At 39.6% G+C, this 25,922-nt stretch overlaps 1 protein-coding gene across 3 annotated transcripts in view; it reads left to right on the forward strand.

Moving 5' to 3' along the window:
• atp9b (ATPase phospholipid transporting 9B) overlaps positions 1 to 17,321 on the forward strand; it is a 44,295-nt gene extending 26,974 nt beyond the window's left edge. Inside the window, exons 14-29 of one of the 3 annotated variants that reach the window (XM_080863263.1) lie at positions 583 to 695; positions 2,442 to 2,693; positions 6,093 to 6,254; positions 6,460 to 6,552; positions 8,155 to 8,238; positions 8,702 to 8,872; positions 9,349 to 9,447; positions 11,483 to 11,575; positions 11,881 to 12,025; positions 12,486 to 12,550; positions 12,765 to 12,920; positions 13,140 to 13,204; positions 13,386 to 13,494; positions 13,588 to 13,645; positions 14,542 to 14,745; positions 15,589 to 17,319. In XM_080863263.1, coding sequence (XP_080719389.1) covers positions 583 to 695; positions 2,442 to 2,693; positions 6,093 to 6,254; positions 6,460 to 6,552; positions 8,155 to 8,238; positions 8,702 to 8,872; positions 9,349 to 9,447; positions 11,483 to 11,575; positions 11,881 to 12,025; positions 12,486 to 12,550; positions 12,765 to 12,920; positions 13,140 to 13,204; positions 13,386 to 13,494; positions 13,588 to 13,645; positions 14,542 to 14,745; positions 15,589 to 15,725 — 2,006 coding nt within the window. In that variant the 3' untranslated portion in view covers positions 15,726 to 17,319. Of the gene's footprint in view, positions 1 to 582; positions 696 to 2,441; positions 2,694 to 6,092; positions 6,255 to 6,459; positions 6,553 to 8,154; positions 8,239 to 8,701; positions 8,873 to 9,348; positions 9,448 to 11,482; positions 11,576 to 11,880; positions 12,026 to 12,485; positions 12,551 to 12,764; positions 12,921 to 13,139; positions 13,205 to 13,385; positions 13,495 to 13,587; positions 13,646 to 14,541; positions 14,746 to 15,588 lie in introns of all 3 variants that reach the window. The other 2 variants (XM_080863264.1, XM_080863265.1) reach the window with 2 other exon arrangements.
• Positions 17,322 to 25,922: the final 8,601 nt, after the last annotated feature.

The raw sequence follows: 25,922 nt of genomic DNA on the forward strand, positions 1-25,922 counted from the left end.
TTTATATAGAGCACAAACCTAACATAAGGTTCTTAGAAGCATAGTCAAATAAACAGATTGTTTTCTGTGCTGTAGTCACAGACCTGCCTCTGGAGATCTAGGTGGTGATCCAAACTTTGCAGGATGGCTGGGAGCACAAGGTGTCAACCTTGAAGGGGATTGCTTGCACATTTAAAGCAAGGACGATTTTAGCTATTAATTTTGGGAAGCGATTAGAGCTTACACAATAAATAAGGCATCTGATACTGTTGTAGCTTGATGGGTATCTGTGTATATGTAAGATGATACAAGAAGCTGGAGTTCAGAGATGCCAAATTAGGAGCTGCTCAGTTTCTCTCAGGGAGGATTTCATCACAGTTGTGACCAGCAATAACAAAGACTGCGGATTTGTACCGAAAATGTTATTTATGTCTTGTCTTGTTAAAACACATGACATAATGATAGTAAACACAGTACTGATATTCTACACTTGCGATGGGTCTTAAACATTATCTTTTGAGAGTTTGTTGAATTGTGATTCAGGTGCTGTGGATGTTCTGTTTGTTTTATATGGTAATGTCTAAATAATCTTCTGAACTGCAGGCACTCTGACACAAAACGAAATGATATTCAAGCGACTCCACCTGGGAACAGTATCCTATGGCACAGACACCATGGATGAGATCCAAAGCCATATAGTCCAGTCATACGCACAGGTGAGCAACCTTAATGACGTGTGGTTGAGAAAACCCAGCTACTGTTAGTCTGTGTATGTCTTAAGCACCCGAGTTAAAGGCATCTGGACTTTTAAGCCTTTTGGATTAGAGGTAAAATCTCTTCATGAACCTAAAAAAGAAGTCTGGTTGCCTTCAGCTCACCTCCATGCTGATTTGTTTGTGTGCATTAATTGGTGTGAGTGTATTTGTGTATATGAAAATAACGTCCAATATTTTAATTCACTAAAAATAAAATCTATGTAAAAATTTTTAGCACTAATTTTTTTAGCATCCATATTATGAAAAAAGACTTTTTTTTTCTTTTTTTTTCTTTTGTAAATTTCAGAATAATGATTGTTTAGTGTGAGTGTTCGCTCAGTATTACTTTAAAACTATAACACATATGCCTAACGATAGACACTGGGTACACAATTTACTTGACTTTTGAAAATTTGTGCCCAGCATGGGCGCGTATCCAGTTAAAATTAATACTTTTTTTCCCTCAGTGTTTTCCCGCTTATTCCTGCCCCTTTCTGCGGATCAGTTTAATCAATTTTTATATTGAGCTAAGAATAAGTTTTCCAGGAAAGAAGCCCATATTGTCCATTCATCATGCGGCGTCCCTGAGAGACTCCCTGTACTGTAAGCAAGTGTTTCCTCACTGGGTGGCTCAGATCTGGCTGCAGTCTTGACAGAATGATATTGTTCGCTCTCAGCCAGCTCCAAACAGCTGGTCGAGGCTGAAACCATCTGCCCCGCACCCTTATGTCTAATCTCAGCTAATGAAAAATGACTAGTCTTTTTAGCGCAGGACAGCTGAAGCAGTGCTGATCAGCAGTGCCTCTCTCATTTGTGCTATACAATACTTTTTTCTGTACTGTACTGTCACAGTGATGTGTAAAATTTAAAGAGGATCATTTATAATATAGTCTAAAAAAAAACCCACCTAAAGGTCTTAATTTAATCACAACTTTTGCCTACAAGTATCTGTTGTACATTTAGAAGAAATCCTCCATTTATATCTGTGACACTGTGTTTATCTGGCTGAATGGCATAATAATCTCTGCCTGTAGATCTTTCAGTCCCTTTAGATAAAGTTTGTGTACTTACTGTACTCCTGTCAGCCCCTTTCTCTGCTCAGCAGGAGTCAAGTCTAATAATAAACCAAAGTCTAATGCTCAGTAGAGTGCAGTCCTCCTGTCAACTACAGCTGGCTCTGTGGACTGTTGTCATGCTCAGTAATCGCACACTTAAACTGATGGTTCTTGTCAAAAGAGATGAAAATGTAAAAGCCCTCAAACCAAATATAACAAGATAGAGACTATGCTGCAGTCCTCTCCTCGCTGTGTCATCTAGCTTGAACAGGTGTGTCAGATTGATAAGAACTAGCTGTTTCTTACTGTGTCTGCAGGGATAAATATATATAAATATACTCCAGATTCAGTTCTTTTAGGCACTGGATCTGGTACCTTGCAAACACATTTTTAGCCATAACTCATGAATTCACATGGATATTTCAATATTTCACAAAAATGTTTAAAAGGATAAAGTGATGACATTTTGTATACAACAGCTCAAAGGTTCATGTAACTGTGCAACACTATGCTGGCCATTGTTCCTTTACTCAGTGCCATAACACAGGAACAGCCGAGCCCAAATCTATAAAGTTCTTTTAAAAAACTAAATATTTAATACAAGTCTGGACAGAAACTGTTGTCAGCTGCAGACTGTTTGTTCTTACTTCAGGCAACTTCCCAGCCATCCAGTGGTAGTGCCACTGGTGCCACGCCATCGCGGAAGACCCAGGCATCAGGCCCAAAGGTTCGTAAGAGCGTTAGCAGCCGGATCCACGAGGCCGTGAAAGCCATCGCCCTGTGCCACAACGTCACACCGGTGTACGAGTCGCATGCCGGAGTAAACGGGGAGACTGAATCTGCAGAAGCCGACCAGGACTTCAGTGATGACAACCGCACGTATCAAGCCTCCAGCCCAGATGAGGTAGATATAAAGCACAGTGGTTATCCTGGTCGTCAAAGATTAGATTATAGCTCTATTTCCACCTCGTATTTAGCAAACTTATCTAATTTGGGTGGGTCACAGTTTTCCTCACTTGTCAAAAACAATATTTTATGACTACTTTGGGTTAACAGAGGTTAACTTGTTGTGATGCAGATTACATTTGGAGTTGGAAGCTGGCAGGGAACGTAAAATAGAAAGCTAATGAATTAAATCAGCACATTGTTAAGATTGAATAACTGTCTGAATTGAACACATTACAGTGCACTACATAAAATTATTTTCTTTACCTTTTAGAGTCCATTTTTTCTACAGTCACACAGATGTGTTTAAATAATCTGTGTGTGACAAATTGTCACAATACCGCCCTTGTCATGAGTGACGTTTCTGGGTGATTCCCAGCTCATTCAGAGTCTTTGGAAAAACCCATAATATATTTTAAAGTCAGCTTAAATCTTTATTTTAGCACCTTTTAATATTTTTGTAGGAGAAAACATGCATATACTAAACAAAAGGATGATTTTGCTTTTGAAACACTCATTGTAAAAATATTTCTAATCTCTTTCTGTGTCATTTATTAGCCATCCTAAATAATCCTGCTTAGTCATAATTATCATTTCACTGGCAGAAAGTCAAAGGTCATGAACTCTTTTTAGAGGTTAAGCTTTTTAATTGTCTATATTAGCTGCCTGAGAATTTACTGCTGTAACTGAAGGAAGAATGCAGCCCGGTCCCCACGAGGATCCTCAGTGTTTCCTTTCTCCATGTAACACGAGAGCTGGATTACATGGAGAACACATAAAACACAGAAGGAAAACGACAAAAAAAGTCAGGCTTTTGTTTTGTTTTGTTTTTTTTAACAGTAGTTTAACTCCCCTCCAATCTGCATTAATCTACCCTTAAAGGCCCACTGCAGCATTATTGGCATGTTTATCACCACTGACATGTGAAGGTTCGTAAAGCCTATGTGAGACTGGCAGAGTTTCTTTTTACCCCCTGCCACCTTTGGCAATCAAAATAAAGATAAAAGCGTATTAAAAGATAAATCTAATTTTTCTGTTTTACCTGCACTACCTCCCTCCAAGTTGATGGGTATATTTATTTATATCCCCTCTTTCTGCTCTGTCTCTCCTCCCTCTATTGTCTCACACTGCTTGGATTGATCAATATTTAATTTTCTCACTGGGAGGATGAGAGGTGTAGATCTGTGATTGTTGGTAGAACTCTCCCTTCCCCTTTCACTCTCTCCTTTGTTCTTTCTCTGTCTTTCATTTCCCTCTTCTTTTGAATCCTTCGTCTCATTGAATGCAGCATCCGATCTCAGCCGCTATACTTCTCTTAGTTTGTTTGGCCCGCTCATCATTTCGGATATCATAAGCAGTCATAAAGTGGAAGCTACTGGGATCAGAACAAAGGTCGTCCGACCTGTGGTCTGATTAGAAAAAAATATTTGAGTGTAGCCTTTAAATGTGTGTGGCTTTTTTTTTTCTTTCCTACATTTTGTCACCTTTCAGGAGCTCGTATTAAATTACACACTTGGTCTTTCTGGATTGAGAAGTTTGACAATTATTGTTCAGCTGTCATTAAGATCAGGAAAATTGTGTCACTTCATCTCCAATGCAAGAAAAGAAAAGCATTGCAGCAGCTGCTATTTCACATTTAATATTCTCCTTTATAAAAAATATTTCTTTGCTACTTCCTTTTTAATGGCATACATGCAAGGCACGTCAATTTGATAGTGCCTGATCCTTCCAAGTTTGCAAAATTCTGTTGAAAAGCCAAGAAAAAGAGAAATCTTTGTGAAATTCCCCCTAAGATTCATGTCATGGGAAACACCAGGTTGGATCCATTCAGTTCCTGCAGTTGAAAAGCAGCTGAGCTGGTGGTCACTGGCTATTAATATTTGACTTCTTAGACTCTGTCATAGTGTTGATAATTTTTATTTGGAGCTAAAATCAAAAGCTTTGTGAAGATAACTCTGTGTCAAAAAAGGTGAGATACATTATGTAAACAATATGAACATGCTGGGACATTGCTTTTTAATTTAGCTTTGCAGATTCTCAGGTAAATCCAATTTCCAAAGTTACAAAAAAAAGAATTTAGGTTCAATTCATTCAGTTCTAAAATCACCAAACTGCAATGCTTCCTCGCTAATTAAATGGTGTCGATTACACCACAATGATAATCAAGTAAATATACTTTTCCTTCCCGTTAAGTTTGCATGTGTCCCTGTGTGCTTATCAATAACAGTTAAAAATGTGTACAAATAGCAGGACAGCTGTGAAGGTTTGTTAAACTGGTTATGCAAGAACTTTTACTCAAATGCAAAAAGAAGACGCAAACTAGACGATTTATAGTTTTGTATTTGGGATAAACAAGTTACCAACAGAAGTTTCTCATGAATCCAGATGCACAATTTCTGCTCTGTCTTGAGATACTCTTTCAAATCTAAAGTGTGTCAAATGATCCCAAAATAAATTGAGCTCTTCAGGGTGCACCCTTTTATGTTACCAGTGACATTACAGCAGAAAAAAGAATTTAACTGTTAAGAGTCCACTTGCCGCTATTGTGATTTACATGGCTGCTAAAACACAGTGAACACAGTTGAAATGATTGATCGTGTTGTTTAAGAACGTCTGCCATTGCAGTAAACTAGTCAGCAGCAGTCGTTTTTTTTAGTAATGTTGTAACACACGCAGTTTGAATCACATGCAATTTGTATCAAAGTTGACAAAGCTTTAAATAGTTTTTGTAGAGCTGATAAAGTAGATTAAAAGGACTCTGTTTAATGTCAGCACATGTTGTGTGTCAATTCATGTGTGTCCATGTGCAGCTATGTGAACACACACACAGGATAATGGCACACAGATGTGTGTTAAGTAAATATAGGCAGCCTTTTTACGGAGCTCAAAGGGGGAGCAGGAGAAATGATGGGGTATTAACAGGAAGTTCTAATTTGTAGGTCGGAGTATAATAACAACCTTTGAGTGAGCAAATTGAAAATGAACCCATTGAGGATTGAGTCGTGTGCAGCTGAACACTCACTCGGGGGCCGCAGTTCCTGCTGAGGGGAAAAAGAGGAAAGAGAAACAGAAAAACACTTATGTGGAGCTGAATGGGAAGAGCTCAGCAGCTCTGGAGATGCCGTAACACACTCTCATCCTTTAAGTGCATGTGAAAGTACATTTAATCAGCTTACATGTTGTCAACTTTCATCATTTTCTTTCCTACATAAAGTGATTTTCTCATTAACCTGTTAGTTTTAGTAAACATTCATCCTAAAATAAAGATTTTAAGTATTTTAATTTGATCCTCAAACATTGTGAACAAGTATATCTTGTCTGCTGTTTTATTAAAGTCAAAGCATCGAATCTTCCTCAGGTGGCGCTGGTGCGGTGGACAGAAAGCGTTGGTTTGACCCTGGTGAACAGAGACCTGACCTCCCTGCAGCTGAAGACTCCCTCTGGACAGATTCTCTCCTTTTACATCCTGCAGATCTTCCCCTTCACCTCTGAGAGCAAAAGGATGGGCATCATTGTTCGGGTGTGTATAATGATATCCTCCTTGTTGTGTGGTCTGAGTCATGCCTGTTTCTGTTATTCCTGCACATAATGAGGGCTAATTTTTAAGATAGGTTTGAACCTAATCTTGTAATTCTGTTTATTGTTGCTTCTGTTTAGCTTAGTTTCCACAGTAATGCCTTCAAATTTAGAAGAAACGTAGCTATTTTTATTTTCCAACTATTTAGGAGGAGTCAACGGGGGATATCACTTTCTACATGAAGGGTGCTGATGTTGCCATGGCGAGCATCGTCCAGTATAACGACTGGTTGGAAGAAGAGGTACAAATTTGAGTCATATTAAAGATTTTACTGGATACTTCCTGTAAATATAGTTTGGACAGAACTGGATCAAAGAAGCGCAAATTCCATTAAAGTTAGTCTTAACCAAATTTTGGTTCAGGATGAGAATCACAACAGTGAGTCGGTGACACTATTCCTGCACTCTTAAGTGTTCCATGTGTTTGCACACGGTTACTATAAGGCAGCACGCTTGGATTGGTGCAGTTTGTCAAATTAGTGCCTCAGCTAGTGCCAGATAAAGACTGTTACCTGATTGGTCTTTCTAAGATTCAGTTTCATTCTAAACACCATTAAAAAGGTCTTGAATATAACTTTGCTTATGCTGAAGGAACCTGGTTTAACTGACTCCCGGATAGGTCCCCGATTTGTAGATCTTTTAGATTGTCACTGCCCGAAATTCTCAATATCTCTGGCTCAGAATTGGAGTTAGGGCTGATGTAACCAGTTTTTCTTCTTGGCTACTTGTAATTACAGTCTATGTAAAATGATGGGCAGACAGCATAATTACAGGTTTTGGAGCAGGGACAAGAAACATCGTGCTCTAATCAGTCTGTGCGCATCCTCAAAACATTTTTGTGTGAACTGTTGACGCATGCTGTTCTCACATAACATAATAGTTAAGGGATTGTGGAGCTTTAAATATAAAAGATTTTAAATACAGTTGTTGAACTCAAACTAAATAAATAAAAGTTATGCTGAAAAACACCTGCTTTAAAAATATGTTATGCAATTTCATGTCTTAAAAAGGCATGTTAATTTAATGTATATTAAATGTAGTCTTTCTATAATAAAGATGATACATGTTGAATCTACTGTTTAAGTCTTAAACATTGTCACATGTGGGAACTCTGCCAGTATTTTTCTCATTTGTTTCTACTTATGTGAAGTAATAAAATAACCAACATGAATAACAAATATACGAGAGCTTAGCTGCTTATGGCATCTCTATTAATGGGGACATTTCATCAAAAGATCAACAGGCCACCTACACCAGTTTGGTGGTCGAAGGTCTTGTGCGCATATGTTCATAATTATATTGGCATTATTGAGTCATTTAGCACCGGGGGCAGCTTTTGATTTAATTAGTGACCTAGATAAAGTTGAAGTAATTACAGTATGTCATATTCTTGAACAATGGTGCTAATGATGTCCTGTTGGCCGTAATATCCCGTTGTCAGATCAACGCGCTGCAGTTACTCAGCTTGTCAATAACCAATCAAGTGGACAGATTGCCCCTATTGGTGTTTCATATCAAAAATAAACTGCCATCCATCCCTTTGTTTTACTGTGTCCTCTGAATTTCACCACAGGGTATGTTATTCAATATTGATTTCTTTTGGTGTTGGTAACAATATGCTGTTATTGACAGTAGTGTCTGCATGGTGTACTTGCACAGCAGCTGCTCTAATAAAAGAACTTATCTGCCCTAGATTTGATTGAAATTCATCTCAGGGAAACATTCGCAAACATTTATTGTAAATACACAACATCTTCTACTTCAGTCAAGAGCGATGAAGCTTTTGAAAGATACTTGAGACTGAAAACACCCCTGAAATAGATCTCTGATCTCCTTCCTTTCAGTGTGGGAACATGGCCAGAGAGGGCCTGAGGACTCTGGTGGTGGCGAAGAAGTGTTTATCTGAGGAGCAGTATCAGGACTTTGAGGTATGCAGGTTTATCAGTTGTTGGTTTATAAGGAACGATGTGTACCTCTTTAAATCTAATATAGTCTGCTTTGACAGCCCTCCAAATGAAAATCTAAATATGTGTTTTCACTGTACGGTCATTTTTGAGGGTGAAGTTTGTGGTTCCTCTGGACTTTTAACTTACACTTACTGATATAACTGTCATAAACAACATAATGAAAGAAGAGTAGATGAAACAAATGTTTAAGTAACTCATAAAAAAAAGGAATTCTTTGACATTAGTAAACAACCACAAACCCATCATAATCCTCAGATCACTTTCATGTTTGCCTGTAAATACATTTATTGGTTTTTGTAGTCTCTGCAGTTCAAACTACTCTAAAGGGAGAATAACAGGCGTGTCCACTATTTGCGGTTCTGAAGCTCTGAATCGCTTCATGATTTTATTCGTTATTTTTGTTCTTTCTTCTTTTTTTGTGCAGAATCGCTACAATCAAGCGAAACTGAGTATCCACGATCGAACCCTGAAGGTCGCAGCAGTGGTGGAGAGTCTCGAGCGAGAGATGGAGCTTCTGTGTCTGACTGGTGTGGAAGACCAGCTACAAGCAGACGTCAGGCCCACGCTGGAGCTGCTTAGAAATGCTGGCATCAAGGTTGGTGCAGAAATAAAACTGGACGCCAGACCGATGCTTTTTTTTTTTTTTTTTCGTCAGATCATCTCCACTTTGATTTATTTACTTTGTTGCAGTCCAACAAAACTATTAAAGTAATAGTGACATGGTAGTGTTAGTGCAAGGGAGTAAAAGAAAAAGGTGGAAGAAATAATTAAAAGATTAAAACAACTTAATTTTTCTCAATTGAGACTGAAGAAAAATTCATTTTGCTGCTTGTTAGCATTATGTTTAAACAACAATATTGATACCTTGAAGGAAAGTTGCTTAATAATTACTTCAGGAGGGATAAAAAGCAGGAAAACTATAATATTACACCTAATCAGAATTTGATGTATTTTCATGTTAATTAACCATAAAGTGTTGGAGATAACTGAAGATCTTATTTGTTTAATTTTACTCCATTTTTGTGCTGTTTCTGTAACACTTTGTGTTTCTTCATGTTGTTTTCTTCTCAGATCTGGATGCTGACTGGGGACAAGCTTGAGACGGCTACGTGCATCGCTAAAAGCTCTCATTTGGTTTCCAGGAACCAAGACATCCACGTCTTCAGACCGGTACGCTGTTTTATTTGAAAACATGAAGTGTTTGCATAAAAGGACCTGTCGGCTAGTTGGCTGCTTCACACTCTGGGTGTAACTCAGTTTTTCACGGAGGGTGGATAAGAGATTATGGTTACCATACCACCTTTATTTTTAAAGCAGTTTAAAATAAAACTACTGTTTTAAATCGCTGTAATAATAATAATTATAATGGATTGCATTTATATAGCGCTTTTCGAGACCCTCAAAGTGCTTTACATTACAATTCGACTACTCATTCACTCTCACATTCACACACTGGTGGAGGCAAGCTACAGTTGTAGCCACAGCTGCCCTGGGGCAGACTGACAGAAGCGAGGCTGCCATATCGGCCCCTCTGGCCAACACCAGTAGGTGTCTTGCCCAGGGACACAACAACCAGGACAGACAGAGCTGGGGATCGAACCGGCAACCTTCAGGTTACGAGATGAGCTTCCAAACCCCCTGAACCACATATACAAATAGCATAAACAATAAAACATGTTAAAAAATTAGGGAATTAGAAAAAATAGTAAAACAAATAGAGTCAATCTCTTAAAATGTGCCAAAGGCTTCAGCAAATAAATATGTTTTAAGAAGAGTTATAAACTCAGAAAGAGCAGAGGTCTGCCTAACGTGCAAGGGCCAATCATGCTACAACTTTGGAGCAGCTACAGCAAAAGCACGGTCACCTCTAAATTTACCCTTGGTGTTTGGCACCTTAAAGAGCTGCTGATTGGCAGTCCTAAGGGAGTGGGCAGGTGTGTATGGCTGTATTAAAAACTACCGTATTTCCCGGACTACAAAGCGCACCTGAATATTAGCCGCACAAGCTAAAATCAGGGGAAAATCCTGTTTTGTACATACATTAGCCGCACCTGACTAAAAGCCGCAGGTGTTTCAATGTTGACTTATCATATGTAAGAGAATATGCACAAAGGGAATTGTCAGGAAAGAGATGGCTGTTTGGAGACACAGCCCTTTTATTAATATTTTGAAAAACAAGTTATGGGTACATATTTGCACATGTAGTACATAACAGTAACCTACAGCACACCAGAAAAATAGATTCGGACTACCTTTTAGGCTCAGGTGCAGTGACACAGCTTTAACAAGAAGAAAAGTCAGTCATTCACCATCTTTCTCTTCTTCCTGCGCTCTAAAACCACCAAAGTCCTCTTCTCCAATGTCGGAAACGAACAGGCTCAGGATGGCTTCGTCATCCACTCTCCGCTTCTCTCCTTCGTTGTCACTTTCAAAACCAAAGAAATCCTCGTTGTCAGTGTCAGAGTCGAACACCCTCAGAAGGGCCGTGGCGGTGTCCTCCTCTCCATCATGCAGCAGTCCAGCCCTTCAAAATCCGTTGGTGATCGTGGATGTTTTCGCACTTTTCCACGCTGTCAGAATCCACCGGTGGAGTTGGGCATAACTTGCTTTTCGCAAGTTTATCGCCGCTCGTCAGCCACGCCTCCCGCTGAATGCGTAGCGCTACTTTGAAGTTTGTTTTTCGCGCTACTTCGTACGGCACTACGTTGCCTGGTGGACGGACATGTGACTAACATACCACTCTTGAACCCCGATCCTTCCGCCAGGCAACGTAGTGCCGTACAACAGCGGAACAAACAAAACAAATCGTCTTACGATATGACAAAAATCATGGAAAATCCATAGAAAAGCCGCACCTGACTAAAAGCCGCAGGGTTCAAAGCTGGTGCAAAAAGTAGCAGCTTATAGCCCGACAATTACGGTACTTTTCTATCCACTTTTCTAAAAGCATATATATTATGTTAGCTCTTCATTTCACGATTGCATTTTGCCTCTATACAGACTGTCTACCTGCATGTAAGAGAAGCCTGCCTGCCTGATTAGTAGAAATGTGTCTATAAGTAAACTTCAAAGAGTAAATGGAAAGCTTATGGCAGTCTTGTCCACTTTGCATTTTCCAAAACAGATAGCTGTTCACTAAGATTAAATGTGCGATAACAAAAAGCCTAAATGATCTTGTGGATAATTGTATTGTGTGGCTCTCAAGCAGGTCTCAAACAGAGGAGAGGCCCATCTGGAGCTGAACGCCTTCAGAAGGAAACATGACTGTGCTCTGGTCATCTCAGGAGACTCCTTAGAGGTACTACAGCGCAGTGCAGTGACGCTTGCACAGCCGATGATGTTGAGGGTGTACTTCTTAGCCAAAACGAACACTTTGGAGTTCACCCAAGAAGTGGAGGAGTTGGAGAGGGAAAGATAATAAAAACAACTGGAACAGTGAGCTGAATTTAAAAAAAAAAAAAAAAAAGAAGTTAAGCAGGAATTTAACATTTTCACTGTGTTTTCTGGTCAACAAGTTAATTTATGTCACACAACCTTTGGGGTTTTTTTGGTTTTTTTGTTAGTTTTTTTTTAATGTATGCTACTTCCTTTGTGGTGCTACAGGTGTGTCTGAGGTACTATGAGCACGAGTTTGTGGAGCTGGCGTGTCAGTGTCCGGCGGTGGTCTGCTGTCGCTGCTCTCCAACTCAGAAAGCTCAAATCGTCAGACTCCTCCAACAGCACACAGCCAACAGAACCTGCGCCATAGGTAAGTGTTGACAGATATAGGGGCGGCAGACCTGCTTGCCCACAAGGCATTTGGCTACGATCCACGGACAGCCTGGGAAAATCTGTTAGCGGGAGAAAATATCTGTGTGAATTTAGCCCCATCTTTTCGAGAGGAAAGTGTTTACCATTTATAAAACTCTGGTGAACAGACAAATTAAACCAGACCGATTTCATACTCGTGTTTGGGATACAAGCTGAACTGGTTTGTAAAATGCTTCAGAGAAAAACACATAATTTCACAGTCTCTTAACCGTCCCATCCCAGATGTGACCATTTAACATCACTGATTTTAGTTGGGTTAGAGGAAGATTCATGTGGTCTTAGACAGAGTATTACTGCATGTGTCCACAAGATGGCAGTGAAAACTCACTGATTTAAAAATGCCCATTCCAGCTGCTACTTCTAGAAACTGCATCATGTAATTTGTAATTTTGTGGCAGGTGATGGAGGAAATGATGTCAGTATGATCCAGGCTGCAGACTGTGGCATCGGGATTGAAGGAAAGGTAAAGCCTGCTGCACATTTCATTCAGACCTTGTGTGTCTTATCCTGGATTAGGTCCAATAACTTAATTTGGTCATAAAAACTCTAAAAACCTTGACTCAGATCCCTCAGTTATAAAACTGGTAAAACGAAGTGGCATGTCTTTAAATGTGAAGAAAAAAGAAAACGGTTGTTCTACTTTAGCTTAGCATCTTTATTCTGTTTGTTTCACATAGGAAGGGAAGCAGGCGTCGCTGGCTGCAGACTTCTCCATCACTCAGTTTAAGCACATTGGCCGCCTGCTCATGGTTCACGGCAGGAACAGCTACAAGCGTTCTGCAGCGCTTGGCCAGTTTGTCATGCACAGGGGCATGATCATCTCCACCATGCAGGTACAGCGATAGTTAAATTAAAACACAGACAAAACACTACAAATGCTGTATGTTTCTTGTTACATATTTTGAGCCTATATTTTGCTTTTGATCGTTCCTAATGAGTTCATCATGAAAGTTGTTTTGCGGTTAAAACGAAATTACAAATTCCCCACAGCGGGGACATTAAAATTCCTCATTTGGTGACTTTATGACACCAGTTTTGTGTCCTGTCCTCAGGCCGTCTTCTCCTCCGTCTTCTACTTTGCCTCTGTGCCTCTGTACCAGGGTTTCCTCATGGTCGGGTGAGTACCTGAAGTCTCATGGGGCCAGTGTAAGGACAGCTTCACAACAGCATAACCCTGATGCAAGCTTCTACAGTATTCGATCATATAACCTTCAGTTTTGTTGCCTCTCCTGTCTTCGTCTCTCATTTCTTTCTCTTTTTTTTTTTATTTATTTATTTTTTTTATACTTTGTGTGTAGGTATGCGACTATCTACACCATGTTTCCTGTATTCTCCCTGGTCCTGGACCAAGATGTGAAGCCAGAAATGGCCCTGCTCTACCCAGAGCTTTATAAGGACCTCACTAAGGTTTAATCCCATTTTTTTTTTTTAATCTTTGGTTTTGACAGCTTTCCTTCGTTAGAATTTAAACAAGTAACAACATGTCTTTCTCTCTTTCAGGGACGTTCATTGTCTTTCAAGACTTTCCTCATTTGGGTTTTGATCAGTGTCTATCAAGGTGTGTTTTTCCTTATCATTCACTCACATTTGCTTCCTAAAATCAACTTTCAAGTTATAGCAGAACCATCTACAGCGTGATTCTATCTTTAAACTGTCAGAGCAACTCTTCAGCCACCATTTCATCATTTGTGCATTGTCTAGTAGCACAGTCCCAGGGCCCCTTCAAACCCTTGCACAGTCCGTTTCTCAGTATCTAAGGTTTCCAACTGCCATCCGCTTTTACATGCAAGCTTTTGTCTGTCCAGTAAATCGATATTTCTGTAATCGCTAAGCCATGCAGCGAGTGAGAAAGATCTATGTTCTTGCTCAAGCGTGACTTCCTGACAGCTCGAGGTTTTTAATTAAAGGCCAATACTCGGTATGTGGAAAGGAAAAAAAGCAATATGAAAGGAAGAAAATATTAGGAACTGATCGGGCATAATTTATTACAGACGTTGAGTCGGTGGAATGCGCTGTATTAAGCCAATATGAAAAAGCAATTACGTGATCAGTTATAGGCTATTAAGCTCAATTTGTGTAGTGTTATGATAAAATGAAAGGCTATCAAGATACAGCAGGCGCCCAAAGATGAGTGTGTGTCTGGACACTCAAGAGTGAGACACACTGGAAGTCATTGTGGATCCTTCAGCCTCATAAATAATGTTATTGAATCAGTCCTTATCTGCAGACACCATAATCCTTAACTCAGTGTCCCAGACCACTGTTGATGAAACTGATAGACTGGGCCAGTTAATCTTTAGAAAACAATCGTGATTTCTTAAAGGGAGATCTGGTGCACAGCAAGTCCTGAATGAATAATGAGTAATGTAATTTTAGTTAAGCCCAGACACTTAGACCAGACCTAATCGCGCAAAAAAGTTTTTAAAGTCCGCATGTCTCCTTTGGCGCCACCAGGGGGCATCCTCATGTACAGCGCGTTGGTGCTGTTTGAGTCGGAGTTCGTTCACGTGGTTGCCATCTCCTTCACGGCGCTCATCCTGACTGAGCTGCTGATGGTGGCGCTGACGATCCGCACTTGGCACTGGCTCATGGTGGTGGCTGAGTTCTTCAGCCTGGGTTGCTACCTCGCCTCACTCGCCTTCCTCAACGAGTACTTTGGTAGGTATACCTTTCCTCTGAGTTTTTCACTACTGGTTTACTGACCTTTTAAACATTTAAGGTTTCAGGAGATAATAAGAATATCTTTATATTTAAAAATCCTATCAAATAGTTATATGAAAGCTTGTATGAGAACTTCTTGTTGTACTTTAATCTACTGAATATTTTCTCATTAAAATAAAACCTTAGTCTGAACAACCATGAAGAGTGATGCTAATATGCTATTTTTCAGTTGCTAAATAGTCAACTAACCTGCTTGTGAACAGCTTGAACAGTTGGTGTGAGGCTTTTACTTTTGGTTTGATACGTCCAGTATTGATTGGTCTGAGTACTTCAAGGAACCGCCTTCTTCTTCGCTGTGCCCGCTCTGTTTAGTTTGATGTAACACTACTTGGCACCTAAGTGTTGCACTGTTGTTTAAACCCTCAGCTCTGTGCTTTTATTCCCTCCTCAGTCTTTTTCTTCTCTCTGTCTGTCCTATTTTTATTTCTTTCTTCACTGCTAACTTTTTGCACTGCACTCACTGTTTCTGCTGCACTTCTTTTGCTTCTGTGTGTCGGCAACAGGCATAGGCAGGGTGTCGTTGGGAGCTTTCCTTGGTAGGTGTACAGCCTGTGAATTCACACCCCTTTCTCCTTCATCTGTCTCTGATATTATGTATCTGGTCTTGCATCTGTATGTTTGCATCATCTTATGTTCTTGGGTTTATTTTGTCGTGTGGGTCGTTTTCATCTCACGTGTTTAAGTTTTTATTTTCATGCTTTGACCAATACGCAATCACCAACATAATTTTAGAGCGCGATCATGTCGCTGTGATAAAGTCTTTATCTTTCCTTCTCCCAGACTCGTCCTTCATCACGACTTGGCCTTTCCTGTGGAAGGTGTCCGCCATCACACTCGTCAGCTGTCTTCCTCTCTACATAATCAAATACCTGAAGCGCAAATTTTCACCACCAAGCTACTCCAAGCTCTCCTCATGAGCCAAACTGGGATTATGTTTTTGTTAGGTTTGTAGTTCTGTGCAGCAATGAGCTTTGTAATTTTCGCACTTTTTGTACACACTGGTCCTCAGTGATGGACAGAGGAAACACTGGAACAATCAAAAAAAAAAAAAAAAAAAAAAAAAACTGAAAGAAAGTTGTTGGGTTTTTTTTAGGGGGGGTTTGCCACTGATACATGGAATTACTTGAAAAGATTGAGCACATAATAAAAGACTGTCAGAGGAGGGGTACAGGCGCGGTGACTGCACTTGGAAGGCCCGAAACACTTGACCCCACTTTTTCCCAAAGGGGGTCGACCTGCCTTCGTTTGTTTTAAAGCATTTAAATACATCAGCTCGTCATTTTATACAGTTCAGATGCATTACTTTCAGTGTTTAGATTTTTATTTGTGGCGTTTGGAAACTTTTTTACTATAAGTGTCACTTTTTTTTTATTTTTTTTATTTATGGTATTAATTACAGTTGCTGGGCGGTGTGTTTGAACAGTGTTGAGCTGCAGTAAGGGAGAAAAGGATGATTCACTGGTTTCTTGTGTTACTGTAAATAAAGTCTTTACATGCAGCTTTGATTGTTACTGGACTTAATGTAAAACTCGCTGTGTTTCAATCTCATACAGACGTGCATTAACCAAAAATCATTCGAGAGAAAATGCTGTTGATGTGTTGAGGGTCGAAGCTTTTTGGGACTGGCTTTGAAGTGAACTTTACATTTTTAAGACATCAATCTGTAGTCTTTGTAGTGTAGAATCAGAACTCCTAAATGTTTCCATGTTTGGCTTTGATTGTATAATTTCACACTTGTGTGCGTCTGTGGCCGTCAGTCCTCCTGTCAGCGTGGCAGCTCTGTGCCTCATTATGATGTTCATGTATTCAATCTGCATCTCAGAGGTTTAGGTTCGGTTTCTTTGCCTCCACAGCCATATCTGAACTTGAATCCTGCTGCTTTTCTTGGAGAACAAGTTTTTTCATGATGGCAAACTATAATAAGGGCCCTGATTAAACTCGTTGGCTGAAAGCTTTTAGGGCTTTATTGACAATTCGACTCTTTTGCTCCGGTTTGACTTTGACCTGCAGTGGACTTTGACATTCATCCCTTTTTAAGGAGGAATGAGTTTTATCATTGTAGTTCTTTGGGGGAAAAAATACTTTGATGCAAATTGCATTGAATGTTTGAAATTGCGATTTTCATTCTTACAAGCAGCAATTCCAGTTGTTGATTCCTGTTTTCTGTCAAGTTTCTTATGATCTTACTTTCCATGGCTGACACAGCAATTTCTAACCGTATGTCTGTTATTTATAAAAACTGGTATTGATTAAGGAGTAATAAAAAGACAATGAATACTAAAAATGTTCCTGTTTGGATTTTTCTAACTGAAAGCAGAGGCAGCCAAGGATATATTCATTGTTAGGTTTATCATCTGGCCACTAGATGGAGACAGAGACTAAATACTGGAGAGCAAATGAGTTTCAGTCATGTATGAACTTGAGTGTTGAACCTTAGGTGTTTGTTTTTTGTTTTTGTTTTTACATTTAAAAACAAAACAAAGTTTCTGTAACAGATTGCAAATAGCATCTATTTGTTTCTGAGGCTCAAATGATGAAAAATGATTTAAAATCTGTGACCAGAATTTTCAAAAACTCCTAATCAAATTATTATTAAACTAAAGCTGTATTCCACCAAAGTGTATCAGGTGCATCTCAGCTGGATATTACCAAACTTAAGGAAAGAAGGGACTAGGGCGCACATATGGAGCATTTAGTTAAAGTTTAGACAATTAAGTGATTCGCCTTACTGCTAAGAAATGTTCATGTTAAATAAATTATTTAGAAAAATTAAGTGTGAAGTTTGGAATCCTTCACTTATGTCGCCACATGTAGTTGTAGAATTGTTTATGAACCTTTTCAAACCAGCAAAAAAATGCATTGGAGTTTTAGCAATTATTTAACTTATATATGAAATTAAAAATGCCATTTTCATCTGTGTTGATGCTAAAGTTTCAGACTACCTAAGATGAATTACATGCATGTTTTAAATCACTTCAAGCACCCAAACCTGTAATTGGCCCACGTTTCCATTTTTGTATTAAAATATCCCTCACCTGAGAAATGTCTACTCTACTCTATGTACAACAAGAGGAAACGTCGGTGCTTTTAAATGTGAGCCGCATGGAGGAAGCTTTAATGACTCTCTTTAAAAGAAACTATATGTTTTACCATGTAATCTAAGGCAGCCATTGAGCAAACAGACAATGTGCTATCAATTTTTCTCCCCATGGAGCAGGAAGTACTTTGCTGATGGAGGGTGACCCAGTGATGAATGTGATGGTCCGATGACTTCGACATGTTAAGAAAAGTTCTTTCATCTCACGCTTTTCACTTTGTGGGGAGGGGAAGAAGTGCTGCACTGCAGGTTGTGTTTTACTTTTCTTGCAACATTTATGAAAGAGTTATTGTGGTTTGTTTCCCAGACCAGCAAAAGTATAGAGTTAATGTGCTGCACAAGGAGCTTTGATGGACCGGATAATGCTCGTGGGGCTAATGATTTATTGTACTAAAAGGAGAACCGCTGCAGATTTCTTAGATTCATTTGTGTTCTTGATGAAACTGAGTAATGGTACAGTCACTGTTTGTTTGTTTTATGGGGGGGAAAAAAGAATTAGAATTTGTTTCTTAAAAAACAAACCAAAAGAAAAACACCTTTAAAGTGGTTTTAAATGTAATTGCGTTACAGAAACTGTGATTTTGACTTAGCTGGAATTAGACTGTATATAAAAGACGGACAGCGCGCCATCACCCATAGTTACTGAGGTCGTGTTGTGAAGCCTCAAGAAAAGCAGCATTGTGTTTTTAAACTAATGATTTAGAAACATGAACACTCACCCTCACGTAAAATGAACAACACGTTGTATTCACCAAGCCCTGAAACTAGCAACCGAGACCATGAACTCATCAGAAAAATGTGTATCGAATGAATGAATGAGGAGATTTTCCTCATAGTCTGTTGTTAAGTAAACTTCATCTAGCAACCAGAGGCTTCACCCCCTAGTGGCCATTAGAAAGACTGCAGGTTTAATGCACTTGTGTGTTGGCTTCAGACCACCAGGGGTTTGTTAATCTCGGTCCAAAGGCACAGGTTCACCAATAAAACAAGCATAGTTTGAGCATACAGGTAATCATCCAATGCTTTTTTTTTCTTTTAGAAAAACTCCAACGACACATCAGATCAATCTGTTTCAATATCAGTCACTTCAATCGAGGTACAACAAAACTACTGCTATGTAACTTGGGTAAGTTATTAGTTGCCTAGCACTGAGTAATATTTAACACTGCTAGATGACACATGACCAGTTATGCAAAGAGAAAAGAGAAACAAAAAACGGAGAACCCTTTTAGCACAGTGACAGTAGCAAGCATCGGCTAAACACCTAGATTAGAAGCGTATTAGCGTCAAGGATGAGTTGGCCGTGCAGCAGAACGGTGTTCACCCAGAAGCTCAAAATTTGCTCCCGAGTGAGGCAGAAACAAGAGAGCTGAAGTGCTCTAAGTCATTGGTTGATAAATAAACATCTCCTTATATAAACGGAGACAGAAGAGCCTAAGTGCTCCGCTCTGTTCAGATGTACAGAAGTAAGCACAGAAAACATTAAAGTGCTTCTGAAGGTTAAAAAAGCGGTCAGGGAAAAGAATGTGTTTAGAAATGATCACATTAATGTGAGAATATTGATTTTCTTTTTAAACTACTGGCCACACAAATCACGTCTGGTGCACTTTCATCAAATAGTTCTTCTCAGTTTTTCTCATTTACTTGGGTTTAGTTTGTTATTGTGCACATCAGAAAGAGCACTTCTCATTCTTTGCTAGCATTTGAAAACGTTTTAGGATATTTATACAATTAACTAAGACAGGTGTCTACAAATTGTCTGATAGTTCAGATCTGATGAGAACACAGCTGTAAGTCATGAATATACAGTGGGATGCAAAAGTTTGGGCAGCCTTGTTAATAGTCATTATTTTCCTGTATAAATCGTTGGTTGTTACAATAAAAAATGTCAGTTAAATATATCATATAGGAGACACACACAGTGATATTTGAGAAGTGAAATGAAGTTTTTTGGATTTACAGAAAGTGTGCAATAATTGTTTAAACAAAATCAGGCAGGTGCATAAATTTAGGCACTGCTGTCATTTTATTGATTCCAAAACCTTTAGAACTAATTATTGGAACTCAAGTTGGCTTGGTAAGCTCAGCGACCCCTGACCTACATACACAGGTGAATCCAATAATGAGAAAGAGTATTTAAGGGGGTCAATTGTAAGTTTCCCTCCTCTTTTAATTTCCTCTGAAGAGTAGCAACATGGGGGTCTCAAAACAACTCTCAAATGACCTGAAGACAAAGATTGTTCACCATCATGGTTTAGGGGAAGGATACAGAAAGATGTCTCAGAGATTTAAGCTGTCTGTTTCCACAGTTAGGAACATATTGAGAAAATGGAAGACCACAGGCTCAGTTCAAGTTAAGGCTCGAAGTGGCAGACCAAGAAAAATCTCGGATAGACAGAAACGACGAATGGTGAGAACCGTCAGTCAACCCACAGACCAGCACCAAAGACCTACAACATCATCTTGCAGCAGATGGAGTCACTGTGCATCGTTCAACCATTCAGCGCACTTTACACAAGGAGATGCTGTATATGAGAGTGATGCAGAGAAGCCTTTTCTCCACCCACAGCGCAAACAGAGCCGCTTGAGGTTTGCTAAAGCACATTTGGACAAGCCAGCTTCATTCTGGAATAAGGTGCTGGGGACTGATGAAACTAAGATTGAGGTATTTGGGCATAACAAGGGGTGTTATGCATGGAGGAAAAAGAACACAGCATTCCAAGAAAAACACCTGCTACCTACAGTGAAATATGGTGGTGGTTCCATCCTGCTGTGGGGCTGTGTGGCCAGTGCAGGGACTGGGAATCTTGTCAAAGATGAGGGACACATGGATTCCACTCAATATCAGCAGATTCTGGAGACAAATGTCCAGGAATCAGTGACAAAGCTGAAGCTGCGCCGGGGCTGGATTTTTCAACAAGACAATGACCCGAAACACTGCTCAAAACCCACTAAGACTTTCATGCAGAGGAACAAGTACAACGTCCTGGAACGTTCATCTCAGTCCCCAGACCTGAATATTATTGAAAATTTGTGGTGTGAGTTAGAGAGAGCTGTCCATGCTCGGAAGCCATCAAACCTGAATGAACTAGAGATGTTTTGTAAAGAGGAATGGTCCAAAATACCTTCAACCACAATCCAGACTCTCATTGGAACCTACAGGAAGCGTTTAGAGGCTGTAATTTCTGCAAAAGGCAGATCTACTTAATATTGATTTCATTTCTTTTTTTGTGGTGCCCAAATTTATGCACCTGCCTGATTTTGTTTAAACAATTATTGCACACTTTCTGTAAATCCAATAAACTTCATTTCACTTCTCAAATATCACTGTGTGTGTCTCCTATATGATATATTTAACTGACATTTTTTATTGTAACAACAGACGATTTATACAGGAAAATAATGACTATTAACAAGGTTGCCCAAACTTTTGCATCCCACTGTAAGTACTGCAAAAACATTTTAGAACAACTGAGGTACAACCATTTGTGAAGATGGTAGAAGCTGCTCATATAAATATTTTGCAAGGGAAGTGGAGGAAGAGAGGAAAAGGAGTCAGAATATTTATATTCAATTCCACCATCCGGCTGGGGTCTTTCTGTGTGGAGTTTGCATATTCTCCCTGTGTTTGCATGGGTTCACTCCGGGTACTCCAGCTTCCTCCCACAGTCCAAAGACATGCAGTTAGTGGGGATAGGTTAATTGGAAACTCTAAATCGCCCATAGGGTGTGAATGTCTGTGTCTCCTGCGACAGACTGTCCAGGTTTACCCTGCCTCTCGCCCTAAGACAGCTGGGATAGGCTCCTGCCCCCCCACGAATCCTGAAAAAGGATAAGCAGCAGAGAATGAATGGATGGATGGATACAGGGAGATGCTGATGGCACAGCCAGAAGCTTCTGGATATGATCCACCAGCTAGCTGGGGTCTTTCTGTGTCCTCCCTGTGCCTGCGTGGGTTCTCTCTTGTTAGGCTTCGTCCTGCAGTCCAGACACATATATGTTAGGTTAAATAGGTGCGACTTGTGAGCGTGAATGTCTGTGACAGACCGGAAATATATCCACGATGTACCTTGCCTCTCGCCCTGTGACAGCTGAGATGAGATGGAGAACAGCAAAGAGTATGGATACAGCATATTGTCTCTTTGTCCACAAACTGAAGCAACAAGAAACCCAGCAACATCTTTTTATTATTATATAGTGTTGTGTGTAGTAGACCCATTGTTTTTTTTTTTCCACAGTGCTTGTTTTTGGTACAGATTGTCCACATAGATTTTTAGCATTTTACCCATTAACTTTCGTTTCCAGTGATGTGTTGGATGTCCCCTCATTCAGAAAGGTCCCTGCCAGATGGTGGATTTGAACCCAGGACCTTCTTGCTGTGTGGCTAACCAGCTCCCAGTCTTAAACTCAATATTTAGGTATCCTGTGAAGAATCTGTAGTCTGGTACAGTAAAGTAGGCACTTAAAACATAAAGTGAAAGAATGAGAAACACAGTTGTAAAGTCATTTTAACAAAGTATCCAAACATTTTGACCACGCTGTGAGAGATTTGTCATTAGATTGCTCTCTTCCACAGCGTGTCGTTTGTCCCGCCTTCTTCCCCTCATGTCAACCGGTCATGGCAGATGGCCCCGCCCCCTCTCTGAACCTGGTTCTACTGGAGGTTTCTTCCTGTTAAAAGGAAGTTTTTCCTTCCAACTGTCGCCAAAGTGCTGGCATGAATGTGGCATGCGTTCTGAGTGCTGAATTAGAGCAGAAAAGCACTATGTAAGAAGTCCATTTACCATTTTGGTGGAAATGACTCTTCTGGCAAGTAAATTAAAGGTTTGGAATATGCTAGAACCTTTTGCAGGTATATTTAACTGAATTTAATTAAAATTAAGCGATCACTATTAATTTTACTCAGTGAATTGACAATATTTCTGTCTGTTGGGGTTTAGAATCAGTTGTATAGCGTACAACCAAGCATGCATTTTCTGTTTTCAGTCCCTGCAACACTTTGATAGTCAAATGTGGTTTACATGCATTCAGTAAACTTTATGTAAAACCCATAGACAGGAGAATTCACACGTGGACTGCAACTTCAACATCCCGAGCCGTTTTTTGTTTTAGCTGCTGAAACCGCTGCAAGCTCAGATTTAATAGTGTGAGTGCAGAAACACAACAGTGAAGCTGTTACACTGTCGGAGTGGAAGTTAATAATCTAATGTTTCGTCTCTCGTATACAACAAATTGTCTCATGTCATAAAAAAATGACTCCATAACTTAATTTGAAGCCCTCCAGGATGAGACGTTTTTGCAAAACACTTCTTGACCTAACTCGATTTTAGCCAACCCGTAAGTGGAATACAAAACACTTACACAGCAGAAAGTTCAGACGCATGGAGCATTTGTCAAATTAGTACATTTTTTCACTTTTTTGCAGCTTTTTTTATTTGCTGGAGGGAGAGCCCTGCCATTATGCCATTATGCTATCTTGTTACTAAGCGGCTAAGTGGCTTCTGTAGCCATATTCCCTCCGACTGGGCTTATTATAAAATTCCACAGCACCCTGTTTGAATTAAGAAACAGCAACGAGCAGAGATAAAGTTACTGTTAATGATATTCCCTGACTTGCTTAATGGGGGAGAGGACTTTAAAGTGCCTTAAGGAAGACGAGACTATTTTTCATTCCAGGGGTCCAACGTTTAATTATTTATCCATACGTTAAAAAATGCATTATTAACTGCTGAAATTACAGAATCTGCATCCTTGCCAGAAAGGCACTCCAGCTTTTCAGATATTGTTTTTTTGGGTGATGCTGGGGATTGCTGGTTCAATCCTAAGACCAGCAGGAATAATCATTAATAAAGCCACAAACTCCGAAATGCACCCAGCGGAGCAGCTCAACAGACTTTAGCTGTACCGAGAATCAGTCTCTGTATAACTGTGAGACGTTGTTTCTAGGAAATGTATATTTAAAAAAACAGTCATTTCAGTTCAGTTCAATCAGTTTTATGTATATAGCGCCAAATCACAATAACAGTCACCTCAATGTGCTTTATATTCTAAGGTAAAGACCTTACAGTATTAGAAAGAAACCCCCCAAATCACATGACCCTCTATGAACAACCGCTTGGCGACAGTGGGAAGGAAGAACTCCCTTTATAACAGGAAGAACCAGGGTCAAGGAGAGGCAGCCAATCACCAATATAGGTTGGTTGAGAGGCAGGAAAAAAGAGTCATACAGAGAGAATCTCATCATTAACACATCAACACTTTAAAGATGATCTGTTATCTCCATATCAGCGCTGTTTTTGTATCTGGGCTCTTGGGCTAGATTGGTACACTGGGCCTTAGTGCAGGCTCTCAGACAACTTTCCTTTGATTGGCTGCCCCTTACAAAGAGAAGGTTTAAACAGCACGGCTGCTCATTTACAAAGTCACTGCTCTTTGACATCACTCAGACTCAAGAATAGGAAAAAAACGGTGCAAAACTGACTTTTTAGATCTGTCTGAACCCTAAAGATTTGACTCGCATACACTCACCTTGTTATGCAAAACTTTGGACATTGTTTGACATGAGTGTCCAACATTTTAAATTTATGTATGACAGACAATAAGGGAAAGCTCACACATCAGGTGGTATCACACCTCCATACACACACTGTTTTGCTGTTAAATTGTTTGCTTGTTTTTCTTGGCAGCTGTTTTTGGTGCACTGACATCAGGTGGCATTCAACCTTCAAACACCAGTTCAAATATTCAGCTGGAATTTCAGCTAAACTCTGAGTTTTCAGATGTCAAGATGTGAGATACACCAGCTGGTGTTTTAACTGTTGTTCACTCCTTAAATACCAACAGTGGTCACGCTGAGTTTGTGCCATTCAAACGGTTTAACTTTCAGGTAAACTGATGTGTTAAAGATTTTTTTCAGAGCTCACTCATTAAGACTAGAATAAAACGACTGCTTTGACTCCGGCTCTTTTATAAACCATCTCGGTTGTAAATATTTCACAATATTTTAACCCTTTCAACTATTTCTGGCACTTCCAGCTCCACCTTAAATTTGAGTTTCTGTCATTATTTGCTGATCAGCTTAAATTTCACATGATTTTTTTCCATCTCTAGCTTCTGCCAACATTTCATCTCTTTCCTCTTCCTCTTGTTTGAATGCCAATTCAGTTTTGTTCATATAGTGCAAATTCATAACAACAGTTCCCATAAGGTCATTTAAAATATAAGGTAAAGATCATACAGTGTTAGGCACAAATGCTCCATGCATTCTTCAACTATTTTCATTACTTATATACAAACTGTCAGTGCCAGAACCTGAAGTGTTTAAACTTTACATTGTAATTAATTATATTCTTTAAAGCTGCTACTAGAGATACTCAAACCCATTTAGAGCTTCATTGTCAGCTAGCATTTAAAATGCTTTAACTCCATTTGGCACCTTAAAGAAACAATATTGACTTTATATGCTTCTTTTTGGTGGGAGCAAGTGCAGCATTTCTTGATGTATTTATTGGAGATTCTACATACAAATTATTGTCACCTATATGCACAACTCATTTAATCAAAGGTACACAACATTTTAATCGAGCTGAGGTCTGAAGTTTGACTGGATCATTGCAACATATTGATTATTTTCTTTTTCTGCTATTCTGTTGATTTGCTGTTGTGTTTGAGACGTCCTGCTGCACGACCAGTTTCAGCTAAGCTTCAGTTGTTGGACAGGTGGTCTGACATTTGAGTTTAAAATACTTTGATGCAAACATTTTCCAAACGTAAGCAGGGTTGCCAGGTTTGCTTGTTTTTTTTTAGCGCAAGCCCTCCAAATAAGCCATGCTTGTCCAGTCTTATTCTAATTGTATTGTCATGAACTTTAACATTTAACATGCTAACTGACCCCCTTAGTGTCTGAGATGTAGCTCTCAGGGGTTTTTTTGCAATTTCTCTGAGTGACTTTGGACTGAATTTGCCGGGACATCCGGGAAGATTGGCAAATGTTTTCCACGTGTAAATAATCTTCCTC

Source organism: Rhamphochromis sp. 'chilingali' (assembly GCF_963969265.1).
Source record: "Rhamphochromis sp. 'chilingali' genome assembly, chromosome: 17".
Taxonomy (NCBI): Eukaryota; Metazoa; Chordata; class Actinopteri; order Cichliformes; family Cichlidae; genus Rhamphochromis; species Rhamphochromis sp. 'chilingali'.